Raw genomic sequence first — 14,607 nt, 5'->3', positions numbered from 1 at the left:
GCATACCAGTATAAGCCACTGTCCWACAAGAATTAATATCCCATCTTTATATGGCTGATCTGATCCTTCTGCTGATAAGACCGTTTAATATCACCAGTCAACCAAACTATTTTCTTTTGGTGGGTACTTATCAAGACAATATTTTTTCTAAGTTTTCCATCAAGGAAAAAAAAGGTTAGTTTGGTTCATTGTGATATTTGGGATGATGCTTCATGCAGAACTGTACAAGGAAAGCACTCTAGAGAGCTTTCCATTTTAGTGATTTCATTAATGATCAAGTACTTTTAAGTGACATGCAGTAACTTGAAGGATTATGGCCAAYATATAGTTCCCAATAAATCAATCCTAAAGGTTAAACCTAGTATATAATGTGTGATTAACCTTCACTGTCATCAATCCATACAATAGGAGTTCAACACTCATTGACATTGGTTTCTAGTTTAGAAGAACTGGAATGTTGGATCACAATTGTATAAGCTGTCTTCATATGCCCCCCAGTTTTCTTCTACTTGTGTTTAATCTAATTTGTTCCAGTTGGGAATGTTTCTGATGGACTGCCCATGAGGTCTTTTATTGCACAGGGTTCAAACTGGCAGKGATTAGAGATGAGCCAGTTTGTCTTCACCTGCCTTTGAAATACAGTATTTTGAAATGGAGTGCTGCACCCCATGTCTGCATAAAACACAGTCTCAAGTCAAATTTTAGTAAAACAGCTCCAGCTGTTTAAAAATATGCTTGTTTTTGGTTACACATATAATTAATATTTTGTAAAGCCTCACTAAAAACCCACAGATCCATTKAAAGTAAGATGACATATATTACTAGAAGTCAGGCATCTTATTTACCCAATAAAATTCTGGTTTAAGGCTGCCATGAAGATTACTTTATTTCTACTTGTAAGGAAAGGTTTGTAAGGAAACTAAAGTCTACACACTGATATCCATACAACAGTAAAAACAGAAAGAAAAAAAAACTAATCAAACAAACAAAAAAAAAAAACCAAAAAAAACTCCACTCTGACTCTCTCCTTAGTGGGCTTATATAGAGCAGTTTGAAAATATTTTATTATAACTCAAATTAAAAAATACATTAGGTCATTCTGTTCACATTTTGCCATATAAAAATTGAACACAAACTGTTCAAAAAAACATAGTGTGATTTAAGATAATCTCCATAGACTTATTCCTTTACAGTTATTTTCATTARATTTATGTTTTTACATGGGGAAAGGATTCTTCATCTGAAAAACACTTCATAAAGAATGAAACATTTTGTTTGTATACCATATATAGCCTGGATCATTGCGAACTTCCCGTTGTTAATTGCTTATACAAAATGACTCATGGTACAAATTGGTATTCATAAGTTATTATGTGCATTAATTTATATTTTTCCTTTCTTCAGGCATCTAAAAATTAGATTTATAGGTAGTGCTGAAACACATTTTATTTTGTCTTGAAATAAAGATTGCAACATATTTTATATTCACATTCTGTATGGATTTTGAGCTATTGTCACCATGATGACGGTTTGGGTGTTTTGTGGAGGAGGGTTGTATCTCTGAGTATTGGTTTGGTTAAATACAATACATGGACAAAAGACAAAGTACATTTTAAGGAGTTTTATGACAAACAGTATTTTCCCAAGCGTTAAAACAGCACATGAAAATCTGTAGGGCTAATTCTTACACGGGGTTTTTAACCTATTTGAATTGAAAAAAAAAATAAAAAGGAGCACAATAGAAAAAAAATAGCAATTTTTCTCCATGAAAATGGTTGGGATACTGTCAAAATAACTTTTCATTAGAAGATGAAAATTTCATTTTCTTCAACATCTGTGTTTGGATTAAAGTCTGAAATTTCAATTTTGCCAAAGAGAATTTTTTTTGTGAGGAATAAAAAAAACCCCAAACATTTCAACTGACTATAATATATAATATATGCAGGATATATATAGGTACACATGCAGGAATACAGAGCCAGCATCTCCACYGGTGTAAAACATCTAAGTGTCTCTGAAGTCACAACTCGACTAACTAACATCAGCTGTGAATCTCACCTCAGAAAGAAGTTTTTGCTGATCTCATATTCACCTCTCTGTGGAATGCTGGAACAGGTTTCTGAGCAACATGATTTTGATAGAAAAGGCATAAATATAGTAGTGTAGGGAACTACAGAGCTAACCTTCTGAATACACCAGTGGCAAGAAACAGAGGTATGGCTGTAACAGTACTTAACAATGGAGTCTTGAAGGGAAAGTCAAGCTTATCTGCTGGAAGGCTACTAAAATCCTTTCCAGGTCTTCAGAAAAAAATGTGTTTGCAATGTAATTCTTAAAGACTACTTAAGACTAAGACCACTTAAAATGATAATGGCTCTTTTTCTTAAATGATAAGGTCTCAGGGTAGAGCCTTCAATGTACCAGTTACTGATCAGTGTGGTAGTTTATTTGAGTGAGCAATTCCAGAGATGTCTTTTCTAGGTGGTACTCATGTCACTTCTAAAGCCTTTCACAATTACGTATATAAAAGATGCCTCTACAGCACAGTAAGAGTAAATGCGGTATTTTCAGGCAAGCACACAAAATTCAGCTGTGCTGATGACTCTGAACTTCCATGTCAGCATGAAAGTTCCCTGTTGATRTTCATTGGTACCCAAATTTGTAAAGCTGTACCTTAATGTGTTTTAGTATCTAACTGCACATTTCTACGTAGCAGCCTTTCAGAATTATAATGAACAATGCTATTAAGCAGTACTACACAAGAAATGTAGTGAACAATATTTCAGAACCTAAGTTGATTCATTTTCATTTTCTAGTAACATTGGAGAATACACCATTTTGCCAAGTGCAACTCATGCTTCTTTATTTTACTTTCTTTGGTATGTTCTGGTCTTTTTATCTTTGTCTTTAAAACTTTCATTGAGGTGTATCCTTCAGTRAGGATTGCAGAATTTAATGATGAAGAGTCTCATCTGACAGGGAGCAGGTATTCTGGTTTTCCAGTGCTTGCTCCAGGCCACTCCAAAGGATGGAATCTTACAATTTGTCTTGAGAGAACTCTCACCATGATATCTATGTTTAAGACGTGTGGGTGGAGCAGAGGGGCGGTCAGGGAGGGAAAATCTGTGTTTGTGAGTATGTAACTTTAGGTGGATGGAGTTGAACTGAATGTAGGTAAAATCTGGAGAGCTCCCCCACTAACCTACCAGGAAATATATAGATCAATCCCTGATTTCTTATGCTGACCTCTGTAAAGTACAACATTTGCTTCTACTTACAATTTGGTTCCAGAGAAGAAATTAATTGTGACCTAAAGAAGTTCTTGCTTACTACACTTGGAGGTTCACTTCTTGTAGTTCTTTGTGAACTCTCAAATTCAGAGAAATACCACTGACCTCACTGGGTTTGTGGAATATCTGTGTGCTTCCTCAAGGGTCGGAATCAGGCCTCAAGGTTTTTTTTTTTACCTACAGACCTATATTCTTCATCTTTCCTGAGTCACAGAACCAGCTCTACTTTGCTGGTTTGCTACAAAAGTAGCAGTGATTCTCCTTCAGTATATAATTTGGTTATCTGRCTTAAAAATGGAGATACTTCAGGCAAGAAGCTATTAATGCCTCTGTGAAGCATTTAAATATTGAAATCTTTGAAAAACTTCTGCTACACATTGCTTAAAATGGTTTAGGATAYAATTGCAGGAATGACCGATCTCAGTGTTAAGCCCATTTTTTTGTTCTGCTTTTGTGTGGGAAGGCAAACTGAACACCAAACTGGTCTGGCTGAGGGCTTCTGAATCCTCTTGTTAATTTTGTTCTCTCAAATTTGAAACATCACTCCCTCTTCCTTTCAAGGTGCTCAAGGCAGATGGTCATCCTTCCTGTCTGAATGGTGACGGGCTTTCTCCAGGCTGGTGAGAATGTTGTTCCACAGGACCATCCAGTCAAGGAGGACACACGAAGGGACCTTCCACCATTCTCTTCTAAGACAAAGCTTAGCCAGTAAGTACAATAGGATGCAAGTCAGGTCAATTTAAGAATTCAGCAGAGAGGCTTCTACTGTACCTWGCAGACCGGAACTTGAGCTCGTGGTAACATTGCACAAAGCTGTGATAAATGAAAGTGATCGGCAGGGCTAATAAAACGATGCCACTGACCACACAAATTCCTCCAAGAATCCTTCCTGGGACAGTGATGGGACACATGTCACCGTAACCAACCGTGGTCATCGAGATGATCACCCACCAACAAGCAGCAGGAATGCTGGCATAATCCTTATTCTTTGTTCCCAAGTCCAGCCCATTTTCGAGAAGCTGTGAAAGTGCACTGAAAATTGCCATAGCAACACAGATAAAGACAAGTAGCATCACCATCTCTCTGTAACAACGCTTCAGAGTCAGACCAAGTGTTTGAAGGCCAATGAAATGTCGGGCCAGTTTAATCACCCAAAAAATTCTCATCATTCTTAAGACCCTCAAGGTGACTCCAGCCCTCTGAAGCTGAGAATTTTCCCCTGTGAAAACTGTCATTAGAACAGAGATGTAGTAAGGAGTAATTGCCAGCAAATCAATGATGTTGAGAGGTCTTCTGACAAACTCACACTTGTTTTTGGAGACGATGAACCTCACAATGCATTCTGCAGTGAACCAGCCTATGCAGATAGCTTCAATTATCCTGCCAAAAGAAACAAACGGTATTTATGCTCTGTGCAAAGGCTTCAGGGGATGTTTGGTTTGTTCACAGATATTACCATAGTGACACTTAGACTTTCACAGACAGAAACAAACAGAAAGCCATGCCATCCTTATCCTGCACCTGACACTGGATTTCAGCAATTAACCTGACGATCTAGTTCGAGTTTAAACTGATAATTGCTAAGAACTCACTCACTGGTCATTTTCTTTGAATTATGGGTTGCCACTAGTCACTGTGCTGGGCAAATGTGCCTACAAAACCTGGAACTCTACAGGAAATGGTAGGACACCAATGCCAATGTGTAACCTTATCTAGAACACATGGGTKTGTGGGTATTTTTGTTCATTGAGTTTTGAGGGATTTTTAAAATTTTTGTTTATTTTTAAAAACCTGTGAGGCCTGATCCACTTGGGAATGCCAAGGGTTGTAGATCAGTGAACTGTCTCATTATGAACATTAATGTACAGAACCAGACTGCTAAACGAAAATGTAAGTGCAGATGGAGTAGGCAGAAATCAGTATTTGCATTGGATAATTAATGCAAATCAGTCCTTTAGGAACCAGTCTAAACCAGTCTRTCTGATCTGCATCCCAAACAGGGGCTTACCTTCAGAACTATTATAGGTATTGCTACTAAACAGAGATGGTATTTTATTTTTCATTGTTGCATACACAAAGCAGTAAGCTTGTGTCCTTCCATTTACCAGTATGTTCTGCATTACTGAATTTTTGCTTTTGCTTTAAATTTAACTCCACCTAAACTACATTGCAGCAAAGATGTCAAGGTAACCAAATGTTAGGGTAATAGGCAAGATCATCTTGCCAAATGCAGAAGAAATCCTGGAAGGGGATTTCAGTATGTTCTTAAATATTTTCAAATCCCAGTGCATTCAGTGAGACTTGAGAATACCTCAACTTGAAACCAGTGGAAGATAGAAACAGATGATAAAAATGTTGCTTAAAGATTAGTAACTACTGTGCACAAATTTGTTGGTTGCACATCTCCCTAAGATTTCAGACTGAGCTCACTTTTTTATCACATGAGGACATGGAAGATAATCTTTCCCTCATTCCTCCATTTATCTTTTTCACCAACAGTTTGAGCAAAGAAAAAGCCTATCATTGATGCCTTCTCATACCAACAGCTCTGAAACCAAACTGGTGTGAGATCAGAGATTCAAAATTACTGCCAGAAAATACAACCAGAGCTTTCTCGCTATTGCAAGGACTCTAACAAGGCAGTGTCTGTTGAAACATAATGATTTGCAAGTGATAATCCAACTGTCATTTCAAACCTAAAATTTTTCTTCCCTAACATATCTGCATTTTTTTTACCAGTTCTGAAATCTATTGTTATTATTACGACAGTAGTCTGTTAGAATGATAATATTCTTCTCTAATTRATGTAATTATAGACTCCATAAACTAACTTTTTCACAGAAGTTTTACACACTAAAATGTTATTTATTTTTTATTTATTTTTTTCATTCCTTTTRGTTTTAGGCTAAAATTGGAAGAAACAATAACAATCACTTGATSTAAACTCATAAGGTCCATTGTAATTTTAGCCACAGTAAATTTAAATGAACATAAATTAATTACTTAAAATTTATTCATGTGAAGTTGGACCATGTTTTTATTTTCTTCAGGAATAACAGTGAAAGTTCTGTAAGCAAGTGGTCTTTCTTCATAAAGGGCTTGTAGAACACTACTTCATGTTAGAACCTTTCAATAGAAAGACCTTTGGAATTCAAAACTAGTTTGCTTTTAAGAATTAGGTGTTCTCTTAAAAATTAAAGKTTTGGAAACTTTCTTTATGTTTGAAAAAGAAATCAAGGAAAAAAAGCTTAMTGGGTAAGTTTACTTAAACCTTTTTTACATATGATGAGGAAATACCTAACATTTTCCCCAGTAAAATCAAACATCAAGATCATGGTAATGATGAACCAGCTGATGAAGTCTGAATGTGCTTATATGTTGGCTAGTTAAGAGCTCATGTAATTATTAAGAGAAAAATTGTATCTGGATAGAAAACTGCAGCCAGGAATATGAAACAATTCGGACAGACTATTTCTTTACATTTTACGTGATTTCTCTGGTGGTGTTGACTGTATCTTATGTAATGAAGCATTTAAATGAAAAAGAAATTTGTATTTATACAATTTAAAGMTTTTTCACTTGGTAAAAGCTTTTTTCATTTGGTAAAACTTTTCCAACTTGATAATGTTGGAAATGTGACTCCTCCATTTTGTCACCACTTAGATAGGTTGAGCTTTAAGGAAGTTAGGTCCCAATCATTGTGATACAGTAGAAATTTTCTTCATGAATCAGCCTTGATCCAGTGGCCATATWACTTTGGGGAAATGTCCATGAAATATGACAAATCCATTGTTTTACTCTGGCAGTTTCTAGGACAAGGAAGACTGTAAATCAGTTATACTTCAGTAGGAAGGACTGAAGAAATATTTTATTGTGGAATGGATTTGAAGCGAGCTAGGGAATATCATTGATGCAAAAATGACAAAGCAAGATCAAGGCGGTGGGGACATGTTAATGCCACTCCATTAGAACTTGCATTCCCATTTCTACATTTTGCATCAATCCTTCTTTTTCCTGGCTAGGAACAAGATAATGAAGAAGGGTGTCCCTTATTTTTTTTCTTCGTCTACTTTTCAGCAATCAGTGAAACAGTTTTTCATTTTTCCTCTCTTGTCACTCCTTTTTTGCCTGGGTAGATGGATTTTGGCAGTACTGGTGAATCACACAAAAATGAGTGCTTTGGTGAGAAAAACTAGAAACCTCTGGCATGTTGGGAAATCTGGAGTGCTACATTCTACATTTCCACTTTCAGATCAAATCTCCCTCTCCTTGCAGTGACTTATCTTTGTAGATAACCTTATTAGTTGATAAATAACATCTAATAAAGAAAGCAATTTTAACAGTTAGACCTTAAGAGAACTTAACAAAGTGTGAATTTCAAGCCAAGTAAAAGGCATGTGCTCAGAAGACTAAAGTACCTGTACTTTTCATAATCAACTCTTAAAATATTTTCTGCATATTCACAGGACAGACTGCTTTTATGGCCTATGTTTGGAATAATGCTGTGTTAAAATCTATAACTATATAATTAAATAGTGACTTTATTTAGTAAAAGTATAGAACCTATTTTACAAACTTCCACCACAGGTTTTGGGCTCTTTCACTTTTAAAATAGCTATTATCAAAAATGGAGAGGGATAATTAAAAGCAAAGTCATGAAGAGTTTCCTTGAAGATTCCCCACAAAATGTATAAATAATCAGAGAAAATAYTAAATCCTAACTTTTATTCAGTTAGAGGCTATTTCTGCTCAAACATACTGTTCATTGTCCCAGATCTAAGCACATGAAAGAGGGTTTTTCTCCTAAAATTTTAAGCCGCTTGTTATTTAACAGTCKTTCAAGATTGCTCTAATGAGTCTTTTGTCCATAAATGGAAAATCAAGCCTTTTCAAGCCTCGGTCCTACTGTAATCCCCTCACTGTTCAGTTCTCTCTTCCATATGATAACTTCCTCTCAAATTAAGCTACTTTATGTACAATGAGTTAAACCACTTCAGAAATCTTTTTTTTTTTTTTCAATCACTAACAAGATTAGTTTGCTATCACTAAAAAATAAAATCCTGTTGTAACTGTCTTAGAATTGTTTCAACTAGGAAATATCCTTTGCCTCAGCTTGCCATTTGTATACCTTCAATATCCCCTGGTGAGCTGGTTGAAATCGAGCCAAAATATTCCTTAGTGGCACTATTATCTATTAAGCTTGTAAACAAAACACACACGGCAACAGGACACATGAGGAAAACAGATGATATGATTAAAGACAGTATATGAYAGGATTAAAGATTAAACTCTGTCAGCACTGATTTGTTAAACTGCTGCTAAAGCCTATTTCCATGTAAAGCATATTAAACCTGAAAAATGTCCAAGCAGTAGCCAGAAGGATCGAATTCCTGCTCAGGAAGACTCCTAAGTGATTTCAGCAAATGTTGGGGTTTTTTTAATCCTTTTGAAATCAAGGGTTTCCTTCTCACTACAAACTGTGGAGTAAAGGCCACAGAACAGCTAGTTTCCCTGAATTAAAAACCCTGCTGGCTTTTTTCCATTCTGTCCCTGCTTTGCTAGAAATTATATGTTGTCATGCATTAAACTCTGGTGCTTTGTGTGGGAGGCTGAAACGACCCAGCACTCCCCAGGGAAGGGGCAAATTCCTTTCACAGCTCRAAGAGGAGACCTGGATAAGAACATCTTAAGCCCTGAGATACTCAGAATCTTTTTCATATATGTTGAACACAACTGGCACCTAGACCTGGTGAGTTTAAGGCTCTGCTGTGCCCAGGCAGTAATATATATCTGTTCTTTATTTCACCTCTATTTTTCAAAGAGCTGGTAAATTCAGTASAAGACCCCGTATCTGTGTTTTTAACCTAGGTCTATAGTTCCATCCTTTACCTTCAGCCAACTGTTTTAGCAAAAATGTGGTGTTCAAGTTAGATCCTGTCCAGGAAAGGAGTCCTTACTGTTTTTTGTACAGGTGTTGAACATGAAAATTCAGGTGTTCTGAAATTCCACCACCATAAAGGAATAATAATTTTTGTATGTCTAAAATTCAAATACGATTTTTTAGGCTGACATTTTTCAGAGATTAAAAATAAGCCCACTGACACTTGATGAGAGATGCTGTTCGGAGAAACTACTGTGTTTATTTGCTTTCAGTTAAGAACACAGCAATCATGTATGTAGGCTTGATAAGTCAGTGATTATTTCAAACCTAACCACGATTATTAAGCTGAAGGGGAAAACAGTCTCTTTCAAGTATTAACAAGCTACTCATATTTAGCACTAGCAAAATAGTTTTAAGGCAGGTAGTTAGAACTGTGCTAGCAGTAAGTCAAGCATCTTCAAATGATTTCCTATTACAGGCTTGAGGAGCTCTCCCTGGAAGATTACACTCAGCATCAGTGCATGGACAGGTCCCTGAGCAGAGAATCACAGCGTGCATCTGTTGGCACAGTTCAGAGGACAGCCAARAGGACTTGAAATTGCCAGGAGCAACAGAAGGCATTCCTGCTGTCTGCTCCTAAACTCTGCAAATCTAATGCAAATCTTCAGCTCTGATAAGTGGAACTTGCCAAGGCAGGGAAGGGAGCAAAAATCTTAGAATGAAACACATTTAATAACTCATCCCTCATCCTGAGAACAGCCTGAGAAAGGCAATCCCTCTGCAATCAGCGAATTATATTTCAGTGTCTGTAATATCTGTGGAAGTCTGAGGTCAGATTTCCCATCCCTCTCTCCTTGAAAAAAGCTTACTCAATGAAGTTCTCTGTTGCCCTCTAAAGGGTGTTATCCCAAAGGATCAGAACAGCCATAGCTGCTCATCCTTTGAGAGTGTGGTCACCATGAAAAGGCATAACAATGTAATGGCTTCTGAKAAAAGCTTGGTGGACTCAATTCTTCTTCTGCTGAAGAGGTGCTCATACAAGGAAAGCACACAATGCTGGTGTTATMTGGCAGCCCCAGTAACCCTCACTGCAAACCTCATCACAGAGGCTGATTTTGCATACGCCAGAGTTAGAGCGATCTCACTTGTTGAGATGATGTCCAAGTAAGCTGGAGACACTCTGCTGTTAAGCTGCTTTCACTACAGCTGTCCAAAGCAGTTCTGGGAATGGTTACCATGGGAGTCAGCAACAGAAATTATCCATGTGGCACCTTTCTGACATAATGTACTGAGGGGAGGGCAGGGGGGCTTATTGCGAGACTGAAAATGTCAGATTTGCTCAGTTTCATGAGGTGGTTTTCACCTCACCTCAGTGGCTTATGCTGAGCTGAAAAATCAATTACAACCAAATCTGCAGCCTAAGGATTTCTAGATTTGTCCATTTTATTTTCACTACTTAAACTTTTCAAAATACATTTTTGGAATAATGTAAAATCTTTATACTAGTAATTCTTTTCACTTAGCCAAGTCAAAACTCTTGTGTAGAGCATAAATGTAACAATTTACCTTGCTGAAAAAATGAAATTATTGTATTACTATGTTAGATAGAATTTATTTTGAAGAGGAACATTGTTTAATAAACAAAATATAGAATTTGGCTTCAAACTTTTAAATGTGTCAGAAACAAGTAGACAGTTTTTTAAAAGCCTTCTCACCTAAGAGGGACAGTATTGMCAGTGTATGTGATGCCTGACACTTCTATATGATTTCTGTGGTCAGACTTTCAAAAAAGCCACTTAGCTACTTAGGTTTTGCAAACCCAACTAATTTTAAGTTAAATAACCACAAACAAAACAAAATAAAACATAAACAAATAAAGGGAAATAAAGTCAGATGACAACTGGGCATGTGAGGTCCAATCCTATGCCATGTGTAAACAGTGGTAACTAAACTGGACTGCCCACTGGAAAGCAGCTGTAGCTAACACACTTTCTCTTCYAGCTATAACAGGCTTCATAGCAGTGATGCAGCATATGCAAAAAAAAAGAGAGGAGTGGCTTCACCTTGTCCACTTCCACCTGTGGACAGAGAAGCACGCATTTGTATCTGTTTTCCATGTGTTTGGGGTCAGTTCCTGGGCAGTGAGAGGACATGGGTTAAGCCACTCGCGAGCTGAAGCAGTCTGTACCGGTGCTTATAAGCAACAGACTTTCGCGAGATGGGTAGAAACTGTTCAGCTGCAACTTTTAGTTATCTCTGTTTTCTGCTTGCAAATCCACAGAGTGCTACAGCTGGTACTGGAGAAACTCACCCCATCATTGGTTGTCCATCTGGTTCTAAAAGCAGCCTTCACTGCCCTGGGAACTTTGTACTGCATCTTACAAGTACGTAGGACCTTATCCTTCTAACACTTGGTGTACAATAGGAAATCATTTAGAAGAACAAATTGTTATCTTGAGGACAAAGGTACTCTGAGACAAAAATTACACATTATATGCCATGTTTCTCTGCAAGCTGAACTCTTTCAGTGAGAAAACTTGCTGTTGAATCCCACACCATGAAGATGTGAACAAAGACATGCCTGATGTGGTTAATGCTATCGTAGGGTTGCATCTATTTTCCTGTGCCTCATGGGAGTATCTCAGCAATTTGCTGTTGTACAAAGAGGTCACCCACAGCATCTACTCTTTGAAATAACCTTGCAAAGCTTCTGTAAGGCTTTTTAACTAGAAGAACCTTTAGGAACAACTTTTGACATAACTGAATCTAAGCAAGAATCAACAGCTTCTCAAACTGCATCTGCTTTCTTTTTGTTCATACAATTAATTCTTTGGCACAACTACAATGAGAAATACAGGTGCAGCTTTCCATTAAGCTAATGGAGACTATGAAAACACTTTCCRAGGAATTAATCTAGCTACTGAGATATAATATATCACATTCCAATTAACTCTATGGTAAAAGATGATGATTTCATAATGACAAGGCTGCAATTTCACTGTAGTTTCCTTTTAGCAGAGCAGAAGCTGAAAACTTTTTTGTTGAATATCCCGTCTGTTTTAAAAGAAGGGAGAAGCTAGCAAATACCAGAAATGTTTACTTTTTCCTTTATATGTCAGTTTTATTTATGGGAGAAGTTCTGGTCTCAATCTTGTTCTCGAGGGAACAGGGAGACGAAGAAGGAGAGGGAGGGAACAGWAGAGTGAGTGCAATGATACTGAAGTCAGCGGAGTTGCACCCATGTAACCCTAATCTGAGGACACAARAAGATGGAAAAGGGTTTGCTCTTATTAGTAGGGCTCGGGATTGAGCATTACACCCTGTGCCCTGTTTTCTGCAAGTGTTTTGCAATGTTTATTATGCTCATATACGTTTAATCTAAAGGAAATGTAAATATCTGTCACATTCATACACTGGGGTGCTTGAAYGATGCATTTACAAGAGCTCGATGTGCAGTTTGATCATCTCCTGTGTTCCCCACATAAAGAATCTGAGATGGGGGGTGGGGGGAGGGTATAAGGCTGTTCCCACATACAAGATTTTACCAGAGCAGAATCATAACAGGCACTGGATCTGCTCCAGCAGAAGGACCTGTACGAATACATGCAGAGCACTTMCAGGATTGGTCTTTTCGCAAAGGAAAAGAAAATTGCGTTCTTTTGGGGGGTTATTTTCCTTTTTTATCTCCCACAATCGTAGGTCCCAAATTGATTTTCCTAGTGCCTTAAGTTCTCTTTGTGGTTCCGTGTCTCCTTAAAGGGGGGGCAGTAAGATCTCCAAGATCCTGCACGGAGGGAGGCASCCTCACTGCGAACAGGAGCCGTATCCCGATGTCCCCGCTCCGCTACCGGCCTCCAGCCCCGAGCCTGCAGCGCGGCCGCTCCGGGCGTCCCCCGCCCGTCCCCGGCGCTCGGGGCCACGGGCAGATCCCGGCGGGAGCAGCAGCTGCGGAGCAGCGCCGCTCCCCCACAGCCCTCCCGGGCACCCCGCTCGGCGCCGGGGTTTCCAGGCGCGCAGACGATCCCCGCCGGCCGGCGGCGGCTACAGCCACGGACCGTCAAGACAAGGGGCAGGAACGACACACTGGACGGGACACACGGGGACCGGACAGCGGAAAATAAAGCATCCTCCTACCCTGAGGGCTCCCTCACTGACTCTGCTGTGTACCTGCTCTGCTCCTCCACGCTGCGATTCTCCGCTGCCCGCCACTCGGGCAGGGTGCTGGCGCACAGCACCACCATGGACACAATGACGAAGAGGATGGAGACGGTGGCCAAGACCTGGGCGGCCACGGAAGACGTGGGCTCCTCAAAAGTCCTCCTCATCCTCTCGAGCCACTTCCTGCCCTCGGTTGCCGGTGGCCGCCGGCCCTTGCCCTCGGGGCCGCCTTTGGGCTCCTCCGCCGCGTAGTAGGTGCACGTCTCGGACATGCGGTCGTCGAGGCGGCGCTGGCAGCAGTAGTCGAGGTGGGAGCCCTCCAGCCCCCAGTAGATCATCTCGTTGTAGAAGGAGAGCTCGCACATGTGCGGCACGAAGCGCAGGTGGCCGTGCCGCACGTAGAGCATGATGAAGCCGAAGGCCTCCGAGTGTCGGTCGAAGAAGTACTCGTTCCGCTCCCGGTCGTAGTCGTCGCACACCTCCAGAACGTCCTGCTCCGAGAGGCAGCCGTGCAGGCGGCTCACCCGGCGCAGCGGGAAATCCTTCAGCACCTCCCGGGAGAAGGAGTACCGGGTGCCCCCGACGTTCAACACCACCGAGGGACCGCGGCCAAAGTTCATGGCTTGGGCGGGACGGAGGAGGGGAACGGCGGGCAGGGCAGGGCGGCGAGGCGGGGGGCAGCGCGGGCGGCAGCGGCTGCCCCGGCTCCGGCTCTGCGCGCACCGCTGGCGGCTCCCGCTCGGCGACGGGGCGGGCAGCGGGCGGGGAAGGACGGAGGGAGGGACGGCGGGAGAGACGCCGCCGCGGGCGCCCCAGCGGCCGCGCACAGCGGAGCGGAGCGGGGCGCGGCGGAACGCGCGTCCCTCGGCGGTGCCGCTCGCAGGTGCGGGCGCGGATCAGAACGCCTCCGCGGGACCCCGCCGGGCCGGGGGCGGGGGCGGCGGCGCGGGCATGGCGGGGCCGGGGAGCTCCGCGCCTGGCGCCGCTCCGCTCCGCTCCGCCGGTGTCGGTGCCGGCTGGCAGGCGAGCGAGGGGCGGTGCAGCGACGGTAGGGTGGGGACACGCCTCCTCCCCCGCCCGCGCACATGGAGCGGAGCGGGGCTGCCGTGGGGTTCCCGCTGCTCCCCCCGCCACCTGGAAGCCTCCCGGCAGAGGGCATCGGCGCAGGGCGGGGAGCTGTCCCCACCAGCCCCGCTGTCCGCCCCGCGAAGCTCGAAGTTGCGCACCAAACGCAAGTAACACTTTGTGGGCGTTTCCCCCCCTCAAAAATAAGCTGAA

At 41.3% G+C, this 14,607-nt stretch overlaps 1 protein-coding gene across 2 annotated transcripts; it reads right to left on the bottom strand.

The window, feature by feature from the left end:
* Positions 1 to 1,012: 1,012 nt before the first annotated feature.
* On the bottom strand, positions 1,013 to 14,098 carry KCNG3 (potassium voltage-gated channel modifier subfamily G member 3). Of its 2 annotated transcripts, none has more exons than XM_057367665.1 (2): positions 13,306 to 14,098; positions 1,013 to 4,670 (listed from the first exon to the last, which is right to left on the bottom strand). In XM_057367665.1, the coding sequence occupies exons 1-2, from the start codon at positions 13,947 to 13,949 to the stop codon at positions 4,025 to 4,027; spliced, it is 1,290 nt and encodes a 429-aa protein (XP_057223648.1). In that variant the 5' UTR covers positions 13,950 to 14,098; the 3' UTR covers positions 1,013 to 4,024. The 2 variants fall into 2 exon arrangements, with proteins under 2 accessions (XP_057223648.1, XP_057223649.1); XM_057367666.1 differs by having other exon boundaries at positions 13,339 to 14,097.
* Positions 14,099 to 14,607: the final 509 nt, after the last annotated feature.

Source organism: Malurus melanocephalus, unplaced genomic scaffold (assembly GCF_030028575.1).
Source record: "Malurus melanocephalus ecotype Western Australia unplaced genomic scaffold, MMel_1.1 scaffold_82, whole genome shotgun sequence".
Classification (NCBI taxonomy): domain Eukaryota; kingdom Metazoa; phylum Chordata; class Aves; order Passeriformes; family Maluridae; genus Malurus; species Malurus melanocephalus.
This window is presented reverse-complemented; position numbering and strand designations above follow the sequence as displayed.